Source organism: Hemicordylus capensis, chromosome 2, assembly GCF_027244095.1.
Source record: "Hemicordylus capensis ecotype Gifberg chromosome 2, rHemCap1.1.pri, whole genome shotgun sequence".
Taxonomy (NCBI): domain Eukaryota; kingdom Metazoa; phylum Chordata; class Lepidosauria; order Squamata; family Cordylidae; genus Hemicordylus; species Hemicordylus capensis.
This window is the reverse complement of record NC_069658.1, coordinates 238,211,320-238,232,188: the sequence shown is the minus strand read 5'-3', so window position 1 is coordinate 238,232,188 and position 20,869 is coordinate 238,211,320. Positions and strand designations below refer to the sequence as shown.

The following is a 20,869-nucleotide window of genomic DNA, read 5'->3' as shown; positions in this document are numbered from 1 at the left end:
AATTTCCTCCATGGTGTGTGAAGCCACCCACTGGCTATTTCTCCTGATAGAGCTCGCACCTATCAATTGAGACAAAAAGGGATGGAAAACCCATGCCTGAGTTCCTGGCCAGGTTGGCACAGCTCATTCGCTCCCAGGAAGACGACAGTCAGGGCATGGAAGGGGAGGGGAGGGGGAGCCCTGTCCCTCTGAGACACCTCCAAGAAATAGCATCTTTACCACTCCTGGGTGACAATGTGCAATGGCAGAGGTGCATATACTAGAACAGGCGTCACTGAATTCAAGAATGGCAGCAGGCTAGGCTGAGTAGTGGAACAGAAGGGGGGGGGGAGAGTTCTAAATCTAATGGAATTTGACCATCACAGTCCAGCGACTCCAGGAGTGGCAGCTATTCCTATGAAAAATGGAAGCCAGTCCCTAAGCCAAGAGTTGTGTTATCCCAGAAAGAGAAATGGGGAATTGGAGGGGGGTGGGTTCCTATTCCCCTGCTAACTGAACAGAGGCAGCTATTTAAAGTGATGATTCTCTTTATTGGGCAGGGGGAGAGCAACTGGCCCTACCCAGCCCCAGCACAGCATCCCTCCAGTGGCCATTGCTGCTGTCTATCATGTTCCTTTCAGATTATGAGCCCTTTAGGGACGGGGATCCATCTTTATTTTTATTTCTCTGTGTAAACCTCTTTGGGAACTTCTGTTGAAAAGTAGTATTTAAGTGGAATTTCCTCGTTGTCATCACTGCCGCCTATTTTATGCAACAAAGCCATTTGGACTAGATTGGCTGAAGAGGTATTGAGATGGCTTTGGGAAGGGAGGCTGGTGATTGGATATGAGGACATATCAATACATAGGAAGCTGCCATATACCGAGTCAGAACACTGGTCTATCTAGCTCAGTATTGTCTACACAGACTGGCAGAGGCTTCTTCAAGGTGGCAGGCAGGAATCTCTCTCAGCCCTATCTTGGAGATGCCAGGGAGGGAACTTGGAACCTAGATGCTCTTCCCAGAACGGCTCCATCCCCTAAGAGGAATATCTTAGAAGTGCTCACATGAAGTGTCCCATTCAAATGCAACCAGGACACCAGTGGTGTCCTCAACCACAGCCCTCTAGTTCACTGTTGCAGACCAACCATAGCATCAAAGGGAAGGGGGAGCCTTACCCAGAGAGGCCAGATGCCCACAGATCTCCTCCGTGATTTCTTTGTGCAGAGCTCTTTGGCCTGCATCCAGTAGAGCCCACTCCTCCTCTGTGAAATTCACAACAACATCCACCGGACCCTGAAAAAAGGAGGAAACATTTGTCCTGAGAGTGAAAACACTAATCCAGGAAGGCAATAAAGATCCAGTTCAGCTAATATGTGAACGGAGCACTGCCAAGGAAGTCCAACACACATGTATAGGGGCTTCAGAAGAGGCAGCTTCTCAAAAATGAGGGAACTGGTAAGAAGATAGTTGAAAAGGAAAGTCGGGAGGGTCAAATCACTCCAGAAAGCATGGAACATATTTAAAACCACAATAACAGAAGCTCAGTTGGAATGTATACCAAGAAGGAGGAATTTCACACCAAGTTCAGGAGGACACCAGTGTGGCTAACAAGTAGAGACAGGGAAGTTATAAAAGGGAAGAAGACTTCCTTCAGAAAATGGAAGTCCTGCCCAAATGAAGAGAACACAAAGGAACATAACTCAGATAAAATAAATGCAAGGAGACAATAAGGGATGCAAAAAGAAACTTTGAGGAGCATATAGCTAGAAGTGTCAAGGGGAATAACATAAACTTCTTTAAATATATCAGAAGCAGAAAACCTGCCAGAGAGGCAGTTGGACCCTTAGATGATGAGGGTGCGAAAGGAATTATTAAGGAAGATAAAGAGACTGCAAAGAAGCTGAATGAGTTCTTTCCATCTGTCTTCATGGCAGAGGATACTGACCATATACCCGCTCTGGAACTGAGCTTCTCAGGCTTGGAGGCTGAAGAACTGAGCTGATTTGAGGTGACCAGAGAGGATGTTCTAAACTGTCTTGAAAAGCTAAAAATTAACAAATTGCCAGGGCCTAATAGCATTCACCCAAGAGTTCGGAAGGAAGTCAGACGTGAAATTACTGATCTCCTAGCAAAATATGTAATGTGTCCCTACAATCAGGCTCTGTACCAATAGTACCACTTTCAGTCTGGAAAGTATCTAATGTAACTCCAATTTTCAAAAAGGGATCCGGGGGGCATCTGGGAAACTGGTTAGCTTAACCTTTGTGCCAGGTAAATTGATGGAAAGCATACTTAAGGTCAAAATTGTTACATGTAGAGAAGAACAGGCCTTGCTCAAGGAGGACCAACATGGCTTCTGCAAGGCCAAGTTTTGCCTCACTAACTTTTTTGCATTCTGTTGAGAGTGACAACAGGCATGTGTATAACGGAGATCCGGTCAATACAATGTACTTGGACTTCCAAAAAGCTTTTGACAGAGTGCCCTACCAAAGGCTCTTGAGTAAACTTAAAAGTCATGGGATAAGGGGACAGGTTCATGTGTGGATTGGTAACTGCTTGAAGGACAGGAAAGAGAGGATAGGAATAAATGGAGAGTTTTCACAATGGAGGGAAGTGGGGTCCCCCACAGAACTATACTGGGACCAGTGCTCTTTAACTTGTTCATAAATAATCTAGAAGTTGGGATAAGCAGCAAAGTGGCCAAATTTGCAGATGACACTAAACTATTTAGGGCAGTGAAATCCACAACAGATTATGATGAGCTCCAAAAGGATCTCTCCAAACTGGGTGAGTGGGCAACAAAATGGCAAATGTGGCTCAATGTAAGCAAATATAAAGTGATGCATATCGGGGCAAAAAACTCCACATATACGCTGATTGGGTCTGAGCTGTTGGTAACTGACCAGGAGAGAGATTTGGAATATTGTATTCAGTTCTGGTCACCTTATCTCAAGAGCGACATTGTAGAACTGGAAAAGGTGCAGAAGAAGGCAACCAAGATGATTAGGGGACGGGAGCATCTTCCTCATGAGGCAAGCCTAAGGCATTTGAGGCTTTTTTGTTTGGAAAGGAGGTGACTATTGGTGAGCAACTGTGTGAAACAGGATGCTGGATTAGATAAGCCTTGGGCCTGATCCAGTAAGGCTGTTCTTATGTTCCTATGTGAGGCTTCTGGGAACATAACAACAGCCCTGCTGGATGATCCCTGCTAGCCTATCCAACATGGCAAACAGCATTTTTAAATCCAGCATGTTAACGTTGATATAGGGGCAGGGCGGGGGGTGGGTGGGATGGGTTTAGCAGTTTTTGAACAAAATGCTCAAAAGTTCCTCTTTCTATGAAAGTGATCCCTGAGTACAACCCTTTCTCCTCCAATAGGACATAGATGGTTAAAAATAATGAGAAACACATTGAAGCAAAAACAAATGTTAAGAACAGCCCTGCTGGATCAGGCCCAAGGCCCATCTAGTCCAGCATCCTGTTTCAAACAGTAGCCCACCAGATGCCTCTAGGGAGCCCACAAGCAGGAGGTGAGGGCATGCCCTCTCTCCTGATGTTGCTCCCCTAGAACTGGTATTTACAGGCATCCTACCTCTGAGGCTGGAGGTGGCCCACCGTCACCAGACAAGTAGCCATTGATAAATCTGTCCTCCATGAATTTGTCTAAGCCCATTTTAAAGCCATCCAAACTGGTGGCCATCACCACATCCCGTGGCAGAGGACTCCATAGATTAATTATGCTCTGTGTGAAAAAGTACTTCCTTTTGTCGGGCCTCAATTTCCCCACCTTCAGTTTCATGGGATGGCCCCTGGTCCTGGTGTTGTGAGAGAGGGAGAAAAACTCTCTCTTTGCACTCTCTCTACTCCATGAATAATGTTATACACTTCTATCATGCCACCTCTTTTCCAGACTAAAAAGTCCCAGATGCTGTAGCCTTCCTCATAAGGAAGCTGCTCCAAGCCCCTGATCATCTTGGCTGCCCACAGGAGTTCTCCTACGGGGCCCAGAGCTCCTCCCAGTGGCCTTCCAAGCCTTCTGTGTGGGCAGCTGGGAATGAGGCAAATTCTTTACGATCCAGAATGATGATCAGGGTACAGAAATTCCAAAGCTGTGTCCCAGGACAAAGATCTGTCCACTCTCTACCCCACCTGTATAACTGTATACACCTCTATCTTCTCTCCCCACAGCTGCCTCTGTTCCAAACTAAAAACCCAGATGCTGTAGCCTTGCCTCATAAGGAAGCTGCACCAGGCCCCTGATCATCTTGGCTGCTCACGGGAGTTCTCCTATGGGAGCCAGAGCTCCACCTAGTAGCCTTCCAAGCCTTCCGAGTGGGCGGCTTGGAGAATCTAAGCCAAGGGAATGAGGCAAATCCTTTAAGATCCAGAGTGATGTGCAGGATACAGAGGTTTCCAGTCTGTGCCCCCCTTCTCATTTATTTAGTTTAAATATTGATACCCCTCCCCTACAATACGTTACTGCTTGGGGCAGCTCACAACATTCTCCTGCAGGATCCCTCCCTTACCTGGTCCAGTTGAACAGAGACCATCTCTGCTCCGCCAGAAAGAGTAGAAGGCTTGGATGCGAGTGGAAGAATGGCTGAGATTTTACAACCTGTAAAAGAAACCAAAAACACACAGCATCAGGACCCAAGCCAATCTGGTTATCGACCTGGTTATGGCACTGAAGGTGCCTTGGTCGCCCTGGTGGATGATGTACACCAGGAACTGGACAAGGGGAGTGCATCCCCGTTGGTTCTGCTGGACCTCTCTGCGGCATTTAATATCATGAACTATGGTATCTTTTTAGGTCATCTCTCTGGGTTGGAGCTGAGTGGGTCAGTCTTGGGACTGGTTCTGGTTCTACTTAGAGGGTCAGGTCCAGAAGGTGTCAGTTCACCCCATTACTCCTTACCCAGCGAGGTGGCACTTCCTTCACTCTCTTGAACGATCCTCCTATTCAGCAAACCTCCTCTACGGTCTGATGCAGCCAGCTCTTCCACGGAGAAATCGGGGTCCACCTTTGATGGCTCCTGCCACTAAAAGACCAGAGAAAGGTTGGAGAGAGGAAATGGCTTTAAAGTGGCTGTTCTCTTATATTGGGGTGGGGGTGGGGGGCGCAGAGCGAACAACTGTCCCTATCCAACCCCAGCACATCATCCCAACAGCTGTTGCTGGTGTCTACCTGGTGTTTCTTTTTAGACTGGGGAACTTTTTGGGAATGGGGAACCATCTTACTTATTTTTCTATGTAAAGCAGTTTAAGAACCTTTGTTGAAAGCTTGTATATAAATGTTTGTTTAGTAGTAGCAGTCATTCTAATACATTTTGTTAAAACCTTCTGGATTTTTAATCCAAAGGCGGGATATCAATATTTCAGAGTCATCATCCAGGTATGGCACAGTCAAAAGAAAGGAGCTTGGGAAAGCCCTTCCTCAAATATCCTCACGCCCACCTCCCACTCCCAAAATAAGGCTATCAGTTGTGATTGCTAAAACACCCTCATTGCTGGATTCAGCCCCTGGGAGATACCAAGATGAAAGAGATGCTCTCACCTTTTGCTCTTTCTCCTTCTTGGCCTCTGCTTGGCTCAGGAGGAAACCTTCTGCCAGGGCCACCGCCTGCGAACTGGTCTCCGCTCCGCATTCTCTGACCCAGCTCTCCATCTCAGGGGGCAGGATGGTCAGGAACTGCTCCAGGATCACCAGGTCCAGGATCTGCATCTTTGTGTGCTTTTCTGGCTTCAGCCACTGATGGCAAAGGCCATGGAGTTGGCTGCAAATCTCTCGGGGACCCTTTCCCTTCTGGTAGCAGAACTGCCGGAGTCTCTGACAGTTTGCAGCTGAGCTGGTGCACTCCTCAGCCAGCATCGTCTGCACAGTTCTCTCCCAGAATTCTTCACTGCTCTTAGTCTGCCTGGCAAGAGGGTCCCTTCCTGCTTCAGGGCCAGCTGAGTGTTCCTTTTCCATCTCTGCTCCCTACTCCAAGGCAAATTCTAGCAAGACTGCCGGGTTTCCTTGCTCTTCAGGAAGCTTCTTTCCTAAAGCAAGGACTGTCCAGAGAGGTGGGACCATTACGTCCTGTGAAGGCAACACATCATTCAGTCTGAGGTATTACATTCTTGAAACTGATAGGTGTTTTAATAACAAAAGTAGGTGATTCCAGCTAGCAACCAAAGCTTCCTCCTGTCATAATAAATAATTGCATTAATGCCTGCTCCATAACAGATTGTTCCCCAGGCAGCTCAGAACAACTGTTAAAAAATGGGATGAGTGACAAAACTCATGAAGGAACCAGTGACTTGAGCTCCCCTCCGACAACTCATTTTTTAATTTATTTAACATAATTTTATACTGCCCAAAACTTACATCTCATTACCACAAAATAATTTCTCCTCCCTCCACTTTCTTTATTGATGCCTCTTTCCACCCAACACCTCCCTCCCCTTCATGACCGCTTCCTTGCCTTGCCTCTCTATTCACTGTTGGGGCTGTTCTCTCCCCACACTTCCAAAGATCCTTTCCCACAATTGCCTTACATTTCTCTTCCCAGACCAATCTGGAACCACCCCTCTGCCTTTTTGTCCCTACCCACCATCTGGGTGTTTCCATTTCTTGTGCTCAATCCAGGAAGGGGCTGTCTCAAATGAACAACCCTTCTCTTGAAAACTCCTGCTTCCCAATGTGGATCCCTTGCAACTGAAACCCAATTCAGACATTACACTATACAAGTGTACAGATATCTGTACACTTGTACATGTGCTTTTGTGAATGGTTGTACCTGCTGTGTCCATGTTAGAAGTGAACTTGGCGGGGGTATGGGCTCCTCAAATGCATGATGTACTGCTGCAGCTGTGTTCAACATAATGTATGAATCATTGTACTTGTGTACAAATCTGTACACTCATTGTACAAGGGCTGAACATAACATGTGAGTGGGAAGAAGGAACGAAGTAAGCAGAGCCCACACCACCGAGGACATCCCCTGTTTTTGCAGGGGAGGACCAATTTGCTACAATCTTCTCTTTTTCCAAAGCTCGGAAGCTGAATCTTTAGGTTCCCATAGGGACGAAAGCCCCAACTCTAGAAGTGACGGGAGGAAATCCCCCCCATTGGCTCTCCCCCCGCCCCTGCTTTGCATTGCTTTCCCTACCTTGCTGCACTCCACAATCACTTACACACTCACCAGGTCCCCGCGAGGCCCATGCTGCAAATCACAAAAGCAAAGACTCCTTTCCGCGGGGATGGTGGCTGGAAGTCACTGTCTCTTTGCACTGTCACAGCCTTTGCAGGGACTCTCTAGGAAGGCTCCGCTCGCTCCCTTTAACCCTCCGCCTGCCTCGTCTTTCTTCTCGGGGCGGGGGGGGGCATGAGCTCCTCTTTCAGCGGCTGGAGCTGTCCAGGTTGGGTTGGCGGAGGCAGAGGCAAGGGAAGGGTTAAAGGAAGGGGGAGCATTTCCCTCCGTGGAGAGGCCCTTGTCTGGAGGAGGCGGCACCGGGACCTGCTTTCTGCAGCCGAAGAAATGAGATAGGAGCATTGGTGTTCACTTACCGTGAAGGCTTCTTCTGGTTGATGTTGCCAGGGACACCTCTGGGTTATCCTTTCTCACTAGCTCCAAGGCAGGACAGATTTGATTGGTTGAAGACATTTCGGCCACGCCTCCTTGGTGCTAGGAGGATAACCCCTCCCAGTTCTTGCTGTCCGAGAGAAGGACACTGAGAGACATCAAAGGAAGGACTGGATAATCAGGGAAAAGACAACAGGTAATAACCACCAGTATAACTATGTACAAAAAATCTGGAGAGAACTGACTGAAAACAGTCCAAAAATCTCGAGAAGAAGTCTGAGAAAAGACCCCCCTTGGAAAGAGGCCTGGAGCGCAAACTGGGTGGGTCGAGGTGTCCCTGGCAACATCAACCAGAAGAAGCCTTCACGGTAAGTGAACACCAATGCTCCTTTCTCGGTTGATCGTTGCCAGGGACACCTCTGGGACATACCACAGCTTGTCCAATGCCAGGGGCGGGTGCGCTCCGGACTACTCCCGAGGGAGGACCCGCTGGAGCACCCTTCTACCAAAAACTGCCTGAAGAAGGGGCGGCCCAAGTAGCAGCTCTGCAATGTCCTGAACTGGGGCATTGGTTGAAAAGGCCGCTGATGTGGCTGCTGCCTTAGTGGAATGCGCCGAAATGCCTGAAGGTGGAGTAAGCGTTGCGTCTCATACGCCAACGAGATGCATGCCCGTATCCATCGTGCGATTGTGGGTGCTGAGCCAGGAGAACCCATGGAGCTCGGGTGGAAGGAGACGAACATTTGGACCTTTCTTCTGAACAAGGCGGTACGCGCAATATATTTTTTGAGACAATGCCGAACGTCCAGGTTGTGCCAGAGTCGTTCCCGCTCATGGGTCGGTTGTGGACAGAATGACGGGAGGAAAACATCTTGAGACTGATGAAAAAACGGAAGCCACCTTTGGTCTGAAAGGGGGTGGAATTATACCTACTGCTTCTTTGGAGGAGATGCAAAGCGATCTATGAATAAACAAGGCTCTCAACTCTGAAATTCGTCGTGCTGACGTAATTGCCACCAAAAGGCGAGCTAGAAGGAGAGCAGCCGCAGAGGGAGGCTTGCGAGGGGCTCAAATGGGGTTCTCTTGAGCGCTTTCAATACAACATGGAGATCCCACGAAGGGAAGCGGTGAACCGTCGGAGGAGACAGTAGAGTTGCGCCCCAAAGAAAAACGTCCCAGGTGTGGGTACGTTTGCCAGGAACTAGGGGAATTTCCTGAGATTAGGCTGACCAGCGATGCAGCTTGTCGTTTTAAGGTGTTGGAACAAAGGCCTTTGTCCAACCCCTGCTGAAGGAACAGAAGGAGGTGGCGAAGAGTAGCAGTGCCCCTAGGGATGGAGTGTCGAGATGACCACCTCAGGAAGGCCCTCCAGGTGCACTGATAAATGCGGTTGGTGGAGGACCTGCGGGATACCAGCATCGTGGAGATGACCTTCTGGAATACCCGAATTTCCTTAGGGCTCGCCGCTCGGTCTCCAGGCGGGAAGCCTTAACCATCCTGGGTCTTGGTGAAGGACTGGCCCCTGGGATAGCCGGCCGGGGCGGACCGGAAGTTCCCATGGAGGTTGTGTGGAGAGATGCAGTAGCTCCGTGACCCAGGGGCGCTGGGGCCAAAGGGAGCGATTAGGAGGACTTGGGCCCGCATGAGACGTATACTCCTCAGAACCCTGGGGATTACAGGGGTCGGCGGATAAGTGTATAGGAGGGCAGAGGGCCAGTCCGTTGACAGCGCATCCGTGCCATTGCCATCTGGCAGGGAAACCGGGTAATGAATAGGGGCAGTTGAGCATTCAGCGGAGAGGCAAAGAGGTCGACCGTCGGCTTCCCCATTGTGTCTACTACTTGCTGGAAGACTGCTGGATGGAGTGACCACTCCCCTGGCTGTACATGCTCCCTGCTGAGCCAATCTGCTAGAACGTTCAGGTCTCCCCTGAAGTGATGAGCTGTCAGGGAGTGCAGTTCTTTCTCCGCCCAGGAAAGGAGAAGAACCACTTCCTGATGAAGGGAGGATGAACACGAGCCCCCCTGCCGATTTACATGCGCTTTGGCGGTTGTGTTGTCGGTCCTCACCAGAACGTGACGCTTCCTGATCGTGGAGTGAAAAGAGTGAAGTGCCAACCGGATGGCGCAAAGCTCCCTCCGGTTGATGCTGTGGTTTTGCTCCGAGACTGAGCAGATGCCCTGAGCTGTCAGATTGTGGCAAAGGGCACCCCAACCCCTGTCGCTGGCGTCCGTGACACAATGATCTTGGGGAGGGGGGTCCGGGAACCCCTGCCCCTGAGGAGGTGGTCCGGGGAGAGCCACCAGTGAAGGGCTGTCCGGAGAGATAGAGGTAACTTCACACCCACCTTTGCCTCCAAGCAATGAAATGCTGGTGGGGAAGCAGAAAACCACTGGAGAGGTCTGTAGTGGAGCCTGGCCCATGAGACTAGTTCTATGGGAGCGACCATCAGACCCAGAAGTCTCGCCAGAGAGAGCAGCTAAGGGGATGGAGACTGTAAGGTACTCTGTACCTTTCTTGTCAGCGTTGTGAACCTCTCTTGTGGGGGGAAGAGGCGATCTTGCTCTGTGTTGATGAGGACCCCCAGGTGGATAAGTTGGAGGGACGGGGAGAACTGACTTTTTTCGCGGTTGATGATGAAGCCGTGGCGCTCTAGCTCTGAGAGGGTCAACGACAGATGTTGTTGTGCTTCTGGAAATGAGAAAAAACACTCACAAAGGAAGACAAATGCTGAAGAAAGCGAGGAGCTGAAGGAAAACACGTCTGCCTGGAGCTGAGCGAGGACAGAAAGAACTGGGAGGGGTTATCCTCCTAGCACCAAGGAGGCGTGGCCGAAATGTCTTCAACCAATCAAATCTGTCCTGCCTTGGAGCTAGTGAGAAAGGATAACCCAGAGATGTCCCTGGCAACGATCAACCGAGAAGGGCCGGTGCCGGAGTGGCTACTAGAACATAAGAACAGCCCTGCTGGATCAGGCCCAAGGAGGCCCATCTAGCCCAGCATCCTGTTTCGCACAGTGGCCCACCAGATGCCGCTGGAAGCCTCAGACAGGAGTTGAGGGCGTGCCCTCTCTCCTGCCATTACTCCCCTGCAACTGGTACTCAGAGGCATCCTGCCTTTGAGGCTGGAGGTGGCCCGCAGCCCTCCGACTAATAGCCATTGATAGTCCTCTACTCCATGAAGTCATCCAAAACCCCTCTTAAAGCCATCCAGGTTGTTGGCTGTCACCACATCCTGTGGCAGAGAGTTCCACAAGTGGATCACATGTTGTGTGAAAAAGTACTTCTGTTTGTTGGTCCTAGACCTCCTGGCAATCAATTTCATGGGATGAACCCTGGTTCTAGTGTTGTGTGAGAGGGAAAAGAATTTCTCTCTCTCCATTTTCTCCACACCATGCATGATTTTATAGACCTCTATAATGTCTCCCCGCAGTCGTTTTTTTTCTAAACTAAAAAGCCCCAGGTGTTGTAGTCTTGCCTCATAGGAAAGGTGCTCTAGGCCCCTGATCATCTTGGTTGCCCTCTTCTGTACCTTCTCCAGTTCAACAATGTCCTTTTTAAGATGTGGTGACCAGAAGTGTACGCAGTACTCCAAGTGTGGTCGCACCCTAGTTTTGTATAAGGGCATTATACTTTTTGTATAAGGGCGTTTTATTTTCAATCCCCTTTCTAATGATCCCTAGCATGGAATTGGCCTTTTTCACAGCTGCCGCACATTGAGTCGACACGTTCAACGAGCTGTCCACCACAACCCCAAGATCCCTTTCCTGGTCCGTCACTGACAGCTCGGATCCCATCAGCATATACTTGAAGTTGGGGTTTTTCGTCCCAATGTGCATCACTTTATACTTGCTAACATTGAATTGCATTTGCCATTTTGTCGCCCACTCCCCCAGTTTGGAGAGATCCTTTTGGAGCTGCTCACAATCCGTTTGGGATTTCACTACCCGGAAGAGTTTGGTATCATCTGCAAATTTGGCCACATCGCTGCTTACCCCTGCTTCTAGATCATTTATGAATAAATTAAAAAGCACTGGGACCAGTACAGACCCCTGGGGGACCCCACTTCTTACTTCCCTCCATTGTGAAAACTCTCCATTTATACCTACCCTCTGTTTCCTGTCTTTCAACCAGTTAGCAATCCACACATGAAATTGACCCTTTATCCCATGACAGCTGAGTTTCCTCAGGAGTCTGATGAGGAACTTTGTCAAAAGCTTTTTGTAAGTCCAGGTATGCTATGTCAACTGGATCACCTTGATCCACACATTCGTTGACACTCTCAAAGTAGTCCAAAAGGTTTGTGATGCAAGATTTACCTTTGCGGAAGCCATGCTGGCTCACTCCCAGCAGGGCCTGTTCTTCTAGGTGCTTTACAATTTTATCCTTGAGGATGCTTTCCATCAATTTGCCTGGAACGGACGTTAGGCTAACCGGCCTGTAATTTCCTGGATCGCCCCTGGATCCCTTCTTGAAAATTGGTGTTACATTTGCTACTCTCCAGTCCTCTGGTACAGAGCCCGATTTCAGGGATAAGTTAAATATTTTAGCAAGGAGGTCAGCAATTTCACATTTGAGTTCTTTGAGGACTCTTGGATGGATGCCATCCGGCCCTGGTGATTTGTTAGCTTTCAGTTTTTCCAGACAGTTTAGAACATCATCTCTTGTCACTTCTATCTGACTCACTTCTTTAGCCCCCACCTGTAAAAAGCCTGGTTCAGGAACAGGTATATGCTCAGTATCCTCTGCTGTGAAGACGGACACAAAGAACTCATTTAGCTTCTCTGCAACCTCCATATCCTTCTTAATAATCCCTTTCACTCCCTCATTGTCTAATGGTCCAACCGCCTCCCTGGCAGGTTTCCTGCTCCTGATGTATTTAAAGACGTTTTTGTTATTCCCCTTGATACTTTTGGCTAAATGCTCCTCAAACTCTCTTTTTGCCTCCCTTATTTTCACCTTGCATTTCTTTTGCCAGAGTTTGTGTTCCTTTCTGTTCTCTTCGTTTGGACAGGCCTTCCAATTTCGGAAGGAAGTCTTCTTCCCTTTTATGGCTTCCTTGACGGTACCCGTTATCCATGCTGGCATCCTCCTGGACTTAGTGGTACCTTTCCTCCTTTGAGGTATACAATCTAACTGGGCTTCTAGAATTGTGGTTTTGAGTAAACTCCATGCACTCTGGAGTGAAGTGACTCTCCTGATTTCCCCCCTCAGCGTTCTTTTCACCATACTTCTCATTTTGGAGAAGTTTCCTCTTCTGAAATTCAAAATGTCTGTGTTAGACATCCTTGGTGATTCTCTCCCCGCATGTATGCTGAATTTGATGGCACTGTGGTCACTGTTCCCTAAAGGGTTGATGACACTGACGTCACGCACCAGGTCCTGGGTATCACTCAGAATTAGATCCAAGGTTGCCTTCTCTCTGGTTGGTTCCATGACCAACTGTTCTAAGGCACAGTCATTTAGCGTATCTAGAAATTTGACCTCTTTGTCCTGACTTGAATGTGAATTTACCTAGTCTATGTGTGGGTAATTGAAGTCACCCATAATTATAGCCCTGCCTCTCCTTGACGCCTCCCTGATTTCCTCCTGCAACTCCCAGTCACTGTCGGCATTATGATCTGGAGGGCGATAGCACGTCCCCAGCAGCACGTTCCCTTTCCGGCCTTGTATAGTCACCCACAGGGTTTCTGTGGAGGACTCCAGTCCACCTAGGTTTTCTAGCTTGTTAGATCCTATCCCTTCTTTAACATACAGTGCTACCCCTCCTCTAAGGCGCCCCTCCCTGTCCTTTCTATAGAGTTTATACCCAGGGATAACAGTGTCCCACCGGTTCTCACTGTTCCACCATGTTTCTGTTATGCTCACTATATCTATTTCTGCGTTAGCAACCAAGCGCTCCAGCTCACCCATCTTGGCTTGGAGGCTTCTGGCATTGGCATATAAGCACCTATATGCTGAATCTCTCCCCTGATGTATGCTATTCTTTTTATTCTCTGACCAGTTGGCACAGGCTCCTGTCTGCTCTCTGTGCGGTTCTGCTCTGTCCCCTTCTTTTTTATCTGAATTCTTTGCAGCCTCACACTTTAAAGGATGGCTTTTTCCAAACAGGATACTGCCCAGCTCCCATCGGCTGTTCCCCAGGTGTCATTTTAAAAGCTGCTCTGCAACCTTTTTGATTTTAAGCGCCAGCAGTCTGGTTCCATCTTGGTTCAAGTGCAGCCCATCCCTTTTGTACAGGCCTTGCTTACCCCAAAATGTGTCCCAGTGCCTAACAAATCTAAACCCCTCCTCCCGGCACCAACGTCTCATCCACACATTGAAACCCTTCAGCTCTGCCTGTACTTGCGCGTGGAACAGGTAGCATTTCTGAGAATGCTACCTTGGGGGTCCTGGAGTTCAAAATGCTACCTATCAGCCTAAATTTGGCTTCCAGGACCTCCCAACTGCATTTCCCCACATCGTTGGTGCCGACGTGCACCACGACAGCTGTCTCCTCCCCAGCACTGCCTAGGAGCCTGTCTAGATGCTGCGTAATGTCCGCAACCTTCGCACCAGGCAGGCAAGTCACCGTGCGGTCAACACGCGGGTCACAAACCCATCTCTCTATCCCTCTAATGATCGAATCACCAACTACAAGGAGGCCCCCACCCCCCAGAGAAGTATCCCCTGTGCGAGAGGATATGGTCTCATCATCCACAGAAGGGATCCCTTCTAAAGGAGCATTTCCCTCTTCCTCAGACCGATGTCCTCCTTGCCCAAGACCTTTAATCTCCCTGACAGCAGAGAAGCTACCAGCCCTGGAGTGGGATGCCTCTATCACATCCCTGATGGTCTCGTCCACATGCCTCTCTGAGCTTCCCCAGATCTGCCACCTTGGTCTCAAGGGAACGGATTTGTTCCCTAAGAGCCAGGAGCTCCTTGCACCGAGCACACACCCATGACTTCTGCCCATGGGGCAAATAGTCATACATGTGGCACTCTGTGCAATACACTGGGAAGTGCCCCTTCCTCTGCTGACCTTCTATCTTCATACTGTTTTTGTTGGCTGTTTACAGTATTTAGGGAGCTTATTGTCCGTTTATTAGATAGTTTATTAGGATAGGTCTCAGCTGTAATGGTCAGCTATTTAAGTGTCCAAACAGCCTTTCCCAAGAATATGAGAGAAACGAGGGAGGGATATGTACTTACGTTCTCTTCTCCACCAGGTTCCTTGTGATTGCAGGGGCTTGTTCCAGGCTCCCCCACACACTTCCCGCTAAACTCCTGCAAAACTCCTACGTCTGTTTGCTATCCCTGTAAAACTCCTATGTCCTGTTTGCTATCCCTGTTCGCTATGTTCTCGGTCCTTCACATCATATTTAGAGTAGCCTTCCAACTGTCACACAGGATGCGAGTCAAAGGAAAGGAATGTGGGGCCTCTCCCAGCCCTGGCTGACTCCACCCCCTCCAGGCACCCACTAAGTAAACACTGGAGTTAGGTAAGAACTCCTAAGAACTCCTAGCCCTGTGATATCTTAACCCTAACAAGTAATCCTAACAAGTAACACAGAGAGAGAGAGAGAGAGAGAGAGAGAGAGAGAGAGAGAGAGAGAGAGAGAGAGAGAGACTAAGACCTGCTCTGACTATGTGGGGCTGCCTTTGTAAGTAGTTCAGAAATTTTCGTTAGTTCAAAATGCGGGAGCCAGATTGGTCTCTAGGGCAATCCGGAGAGGCCATATTATGCCTATTTTGAAACAGCTGCACTGGCTGTCAATATGTTTCCGGGCAAAATACAAAGTGCTCATTATCTATATATTTAATCTATATATTTAATTCTAAGTACCCATGGCAAACGCCATGCGTGGCAGCTCTTGTGAGAGTTCGGAGAGCTACCGGACAGAAGCAGCAGCCAGGCTGGCCGGCCACAGAGGGGAAGCGGCGGCCATGACTGGCAGGTGGGCAGCTGGGTGGCCGTGACCTGCAGCTGTCTGGCTGGCGGGGGCGAGCAAGCAGTGCAAAAGGAGATGGCAGGCAGCGGGTGGAGAAGGAGATGGGCATGGACGGAAGCGGTGGCGACGGTGGCTAACTAGGGGCACAGATGCTGTGCGCCAGATCATCTCATTACCTTTAAAGCCCTGGATGGCTTATTTTTATTTATTGTTAAATTTATATTCCACCTTTCATTAAACACAATTCCAAGGCAGTTTACAAAAGTTACAAAGCATATAATAAAAATGACAGTTAAAAGTATTAAGTATGACAACAAATCTGATTTAAAATATATACAATACAAACATAAAAACTGTACATGGATAAAAACACACAGAAGCAGCAATAAAACAATCATGTAAAGGTCTGGATAAAAAGCCAAGATTTAACAAGCTTTCTGAAAACTGTGAGGGAGCCAAAGGAGTGAATGGCCACTGGGAGAGCATTCCAAAGTCTGGGGGCAGCAACAGAGAAGGCCCTGTCCCGCATGCACGACAACAGAGCCTGGTAACCAGTGCAGCTCTTTCAAAATAGGTGTGATATGATCACACTTGGCAGCTCCAGATAGAACCCTAGCTGCCGCATTTTGTACAAGCTGTAATTTCCGGATATTCTTCAAGGGCAGCCCCACATAGAGCATGTTACAGTAATCTAGCCATGACGTGACTAAAGCATGGGTAACTGTGGCCAGATCTGCCTTCTCGAGAAAGAGACGCAGCTGGCGCACCAGCCAAAACCGTGCGAAGGCACCCCTGGCCACCGCCTCCACCTGAGCTTCCAAAAGCAGAGCCGGGTCAGTAATACCCCCAAGCTGCATACTTGCTCCTTCAAGGGGAATGCAACCCCATCTAGAACAGGTAGAATCACCTCATCCTGACTGGCTCTCCTACTAACCAACATTACCTCCGTCGTGTCTGGATTCAGTCTCAGTTTATTAGCCCACATCCAACCCATCATGGCCTCCAATGCCCAATTCAGGACATCCACCGCTTCCCTAGGATCAGGTGACAAATTACCTTAGAGAGTGCCTTCTTCTGCACAATCCCCACCGCACATTAAGGTCATCCGAGGAGGTCTGTCTCCAGTTACCACCGGTACGTCTGGTGGCGACTCAGAGGCGGGCCTTCTCTGTAGATGCTCCTGGTCTGTGGAATGCATTCCCGGCAGAAATCCATAATCTGAGTTCATTATTGGCCTTTAGGAGAGCCCTTAAGACCTATCTGTTTGGCCTGGCCTTCCAGGGTTTTAAAATAAAAATCAATATCTCAGAATTGTCATCCAGGCACGGTGCAGTCTAAAGAAAAAAGCTGGAGACAGACTTGCTGGAATACCAACCCCAGTCCTGAAATGGGCCAAAAGGGGATGTCTAGGATAGTCTCATACATATTTTCAGCCCATAGAAGGGACCAGGATGAAAGAGGCGCTCTCACCCGATGCTCTGCCTGCTTCTTGGCCTCTGCCTGGCTCAGGAGGAAACCTTCTGCCAGGGCCACTGCCTGAGAACTGGTCTCCACTCCACATTCTCTGACCCAGCTCTCAATCTCCGGGGGCAGGACAGTCAGGAACTGCTCCAGAGTCACCACGTCCAGGACCTGAGCCTTTGCGTGCTTTTCTGGCTTCAGCCATTGACAGCAAAGACTGTGGATTTGGCTGCAACGTTTTCGGGGGCCCTCAGTCTCCTGGAAACAGAACTGTCTGAGTCTGTAGCACTTTATAGCTGAGCCGATTCCATCCTCACCCAGCATCTCCTGCACGGTTCTTTCCCAGAGTTGCTCACTGCTCTTAGTCTGTTTGGCTAGAGGGTCCCTTCCTGCTGCAGGGCCAGCTGAGTGTTCCTTTCCCATCTCCGCTCTGCCCTCCAAGGCAGCTTCCAGGAATCCTGCAAGATCTCCCTGCTCTTTAGTACGTCTCTTTCTTAAAGCAAGGACTGCTGGAGCTTGTCAGTCCTGCCAAAGCAACACATTATGCGCTCTGCAGTATGACATTCTTGTGGCTGAAAGGGGTTTTAGAAACAAAATTTTAGTGATCCTAGCTAGCAACCAAGGTTTCTGTCGAATAAATCAAGAAGGGTAAACCCTTTTCAAAGTAGTTCCAAGATTTCCAAAGGGCTGTCTGGATGCCTTCCCACAGGATTCCACCATCAGCACTTCCTGGCTAAGCACACCGGAGTGGAAGAAGCTCTGGCTATGGGTGTCTCAGGGTTCAAATCATGTAAGGTAGGGGATCTCTCGCTTCCTCTTCCCTTCCCAATTCAAGGGCTGCCTCCCTTGTGTAACCCACCCAGAGATTTGCATAAGGGGCAGTATAGAAATGTGCCAAATAAATAAATAATTTCACAAAACATGTACAAGCGTACAAACCTATGTACACTTGTACAATGTAACATCTTAATATGGCTGGGCCATATCAACATATTACGACGTGTGTGTCTGTGTGTGGGAGATCTCTCGCTTTCTTTTTCCAGCCCCAGCCCCATGTGGAGCTGTCCCTCTTCTGTTTCTCTCACCCTATGCACTATCCGGGCATCTCCACCGGAGAATTTCCTGTGCCCACTCCCCACTTTTCTGCTTGGCATCCCCCTCTTCCACACAATCTTTGCTCTGGGAAACCCTAGGCCACCACCATCCCACACAGCCCAATGCACAGTCCCTCTTCTCTTGCAAATGCCCACTTATGGATGTGGACCCCCCCTCGCTTCTCCCCCGTGGCTGGGTCTGTCCGGGCCCCTCTGGGAGCTGTCTCTGGTTTTGCACTCTGCGGACCCGCTTGCTAATAGCCTGCCTTTGCTTCTCTCCAGGGCCAGCAAGAGGCTGAAACTGCCTGTTTGGGCAGGAGATGAGATAGCAACTCCCCGGTGGTGTGCACCTCAAGGCAGAGGGCATGAAGAATTCCACTCCTCCCCCCCACCGCTCCCCGGACTCACCTCCCGAGCACCTCCTGGCCCCACCAACATCCACCTTGCAGCATTGCCCTCCCTGCAGCAGCTCAAATGCCCTTTGTACTCTCACACCATCCCCTGGCCAGTCTAACATGAGCAAAAGTCTCCTCTCCAGTTGGGAGGCTGGCACATGGGGGAGGTTTTGTCTAAGGACAAAACACAAAAATACATTATTTGCACAAACTGGAGGAGGAGTGCTGTTGCAAAAAGAAGAGGTATGCCAGTTCCTTTAAGGTCTTTGATAAAAACCAATATTCCTCTTAAGACATGACTCTTAAGGGCACGTCTACACATTTTAAGCCAGATTCAAACCTGCTTAATCATTATGGTCCCTCACCACCCAGGCACTGGGAGCTGCAGTTCTTTGATGAAAGGGTTCTAATAAAGGCGTCTCAGCATTTGCACAAAATTGCAGTTCCCCCACCCCCACTTTTTTTTTTTGGAGGGTCAGGAGGCCCAAAATGATGAAAGCTGTTTCAAACTAGTTTAAATGTGTGGTCCATTCCATTTTGGAATATGATCACCACAGCACAACCCACCACATAACCCTTCTCATTCACTAAGCCAAATTACTCTCAGCCAAATTACTCTCCATCTCTCTTTAACAAGCCTCCATTAATTCGAGATCGACTGTGGAAGGTAGACAAAATAAGTGAGTGATCCCTTTTTAATGCAAATGCAGAAGACCTTAATGATGTCTGAATAAACAGATGTTAAGGAGGCAGGAGAGAACAATATGCAACTCAAAGGGGAAAAACATTCCTCTAGTCTTCAGAAGGGAACTATCAAATTTGGGCTAAGAGGCTGAAAGATTTACTACAAATTAATTAGGAAAAGTAGGAATCCTCAAGACCAGCAGTTGCTAAATGTTAAATACTGTACTTGCAGTTATAAAAACTACAAAGCAAAGCTAGCCATCCACCATTTTAAGTAGATGGAAATGATTCATTTTGAGGGTGGGGGGAGAAGCAAAGCTGGCATATTTATTCATAGGGATAGAAGGAGCTTTTGAAAAGGGTTCATGCAATTGATATTTACTTTAGGAACATATGGCAAACACAGCAACTGCCTTGAGGGGTAGCTTGGTTTCTGAACATAAGAAAAACTCTCAAATACAAACAAGTTGAAGCACATTCATTCAGGGCAGACAGGGAGACAAATTTCAAGGGTACAACAAATATACTCACCACCACCACTTAAACATTGCCCAATCCTATGGAGTTTGTTTCTTTGCTGAACTGAACATCTTATTTTCAAGTCCATTCCTCACACTATGCAGGAGGAACTGTTCCCATAAGCACAGCTGTGCTAAACAAAATGGCGATTCCTGCTCTTTTTTTCCTTGCCTCTCTCAAAATAGATGGCCCTTCCCTCTGGCCACTCTGATTGGCTGATAGGGTAGTCAATCCACATGATGTCTCCTATCAAGTTGTTTCAATTTCTGCCCACTTTATGAAAACAAAGGCAGGCATTTTCATTGGCTGCTGCCTCATTAATATTTAAATGAAGGGGGGAACACTGTTCAGCCTTTTCAATAGGAGCCTGCTACCAGCGCCCACTCTATGTAAACATTGCTGGGCAGGCAAGCTGCAGGCAGGGAAGTGTGGAGGACAGCCACACACAGGGAGGCAGTGAGTTATCTAAAATGATGGTGGCACTGAAATTTTGGGAGAGCGTTGCCCACTTTGCCCTAAGTGAAGAGCCTTCCCTGAGAACAACAACAACAACAACTACTACTACTACTACTACTACTAATAATAATAATAATAATAATATATTCATATAGCACTTTTCAACAACAGTTTTCAAAGAGGTTTACAAAGAGAAATAAACAAATAAATAAGTTGGCTCCCTCTCCCCGAAGGGCTCACAATCTAAAAAAAACCCCATAAAATAGACACCAGCAACAGTCACTGGAGGTACAGTGCTGGGGGTGGATAGGACCAATTACTCTCCCCCTGCTAAATAAAGAGTATCACCACGTTAAAAGGTGCCTCTTTGCTCTGTTAGCAGGAGTAACTTTATTGGGCAAAGTAAAATTAGCAGAGGTCCCTCATCCTCTCTCTGCCAAACGAAGTAACAAGGAGAGAGCACAAATCTCTGAAACCCGAAGTGAACCCAAACTTATCACTCAGGAAATGTGGATCAATCCTTGGCAGAATTTCTCCTAGTAGCGGGGCAGGGAAAGATGACCCTCCTCTCTCTGAAATGTAGCTGGACCTGGTCAGTGAAGTCAATCAGGAGCTAGGCAGAAAATGGTCCTAACTCCAGTAAAGGCCTCTTCAGACTGCCATCAGACTCAGAGCCCTCCACAGCTCACAGCTGACTTGCAAAAACCCTCCAATATAGGGGGCAGAATGTTCCGGGTTCAATCCCAGGCATGATTTCCTGGAAGTTTTTCACATGGGGCTTTC

At 48.5% G+C, this 20,869-nt stretch overlaps 1 protein-coding gene across 1 annotated transcript in view; it reads right to left on the bottom strand.

The window, feature by feature from the left end:
- The window catches only part of LOC128343883 (zinc finger protein 850-like), a 43,930-nt gene that overhangs the window by 4,118 nt on the left and 18,943 nt on the right, over window positions 1-20,869 (bottom strand). Inside the window, exons 7-12 of the mRNA XM_053293317.1 lie at window positions 10,060-10,235; window positions 9,584-9,823; window positions 5,537-5,959; window positions 4,898-5,021; window positions 4,509-4,597; window positions 1,158-1,275 (exon numbers count right to left, since the gene is read on the bottom strand). Coding sequence (XP_053149292.1) covers window positions 1,158-1,275; window positions 4,509-4,597; window positions 4,898-5,021; window positions 5,537-5,959; window positions 9,584-9,823; window positions 10,060-10,235 — 1,170 coding nt within the window. The remainder of the gene's footprint in view (window positions 1-1,157; window positions 1,276-4,508; window positions 4,598-4,897; window positions 5,022-5,536; window positions 5,960-9,583; window positions 9,824-10,059; window positions 10,236-20,869) is intronic.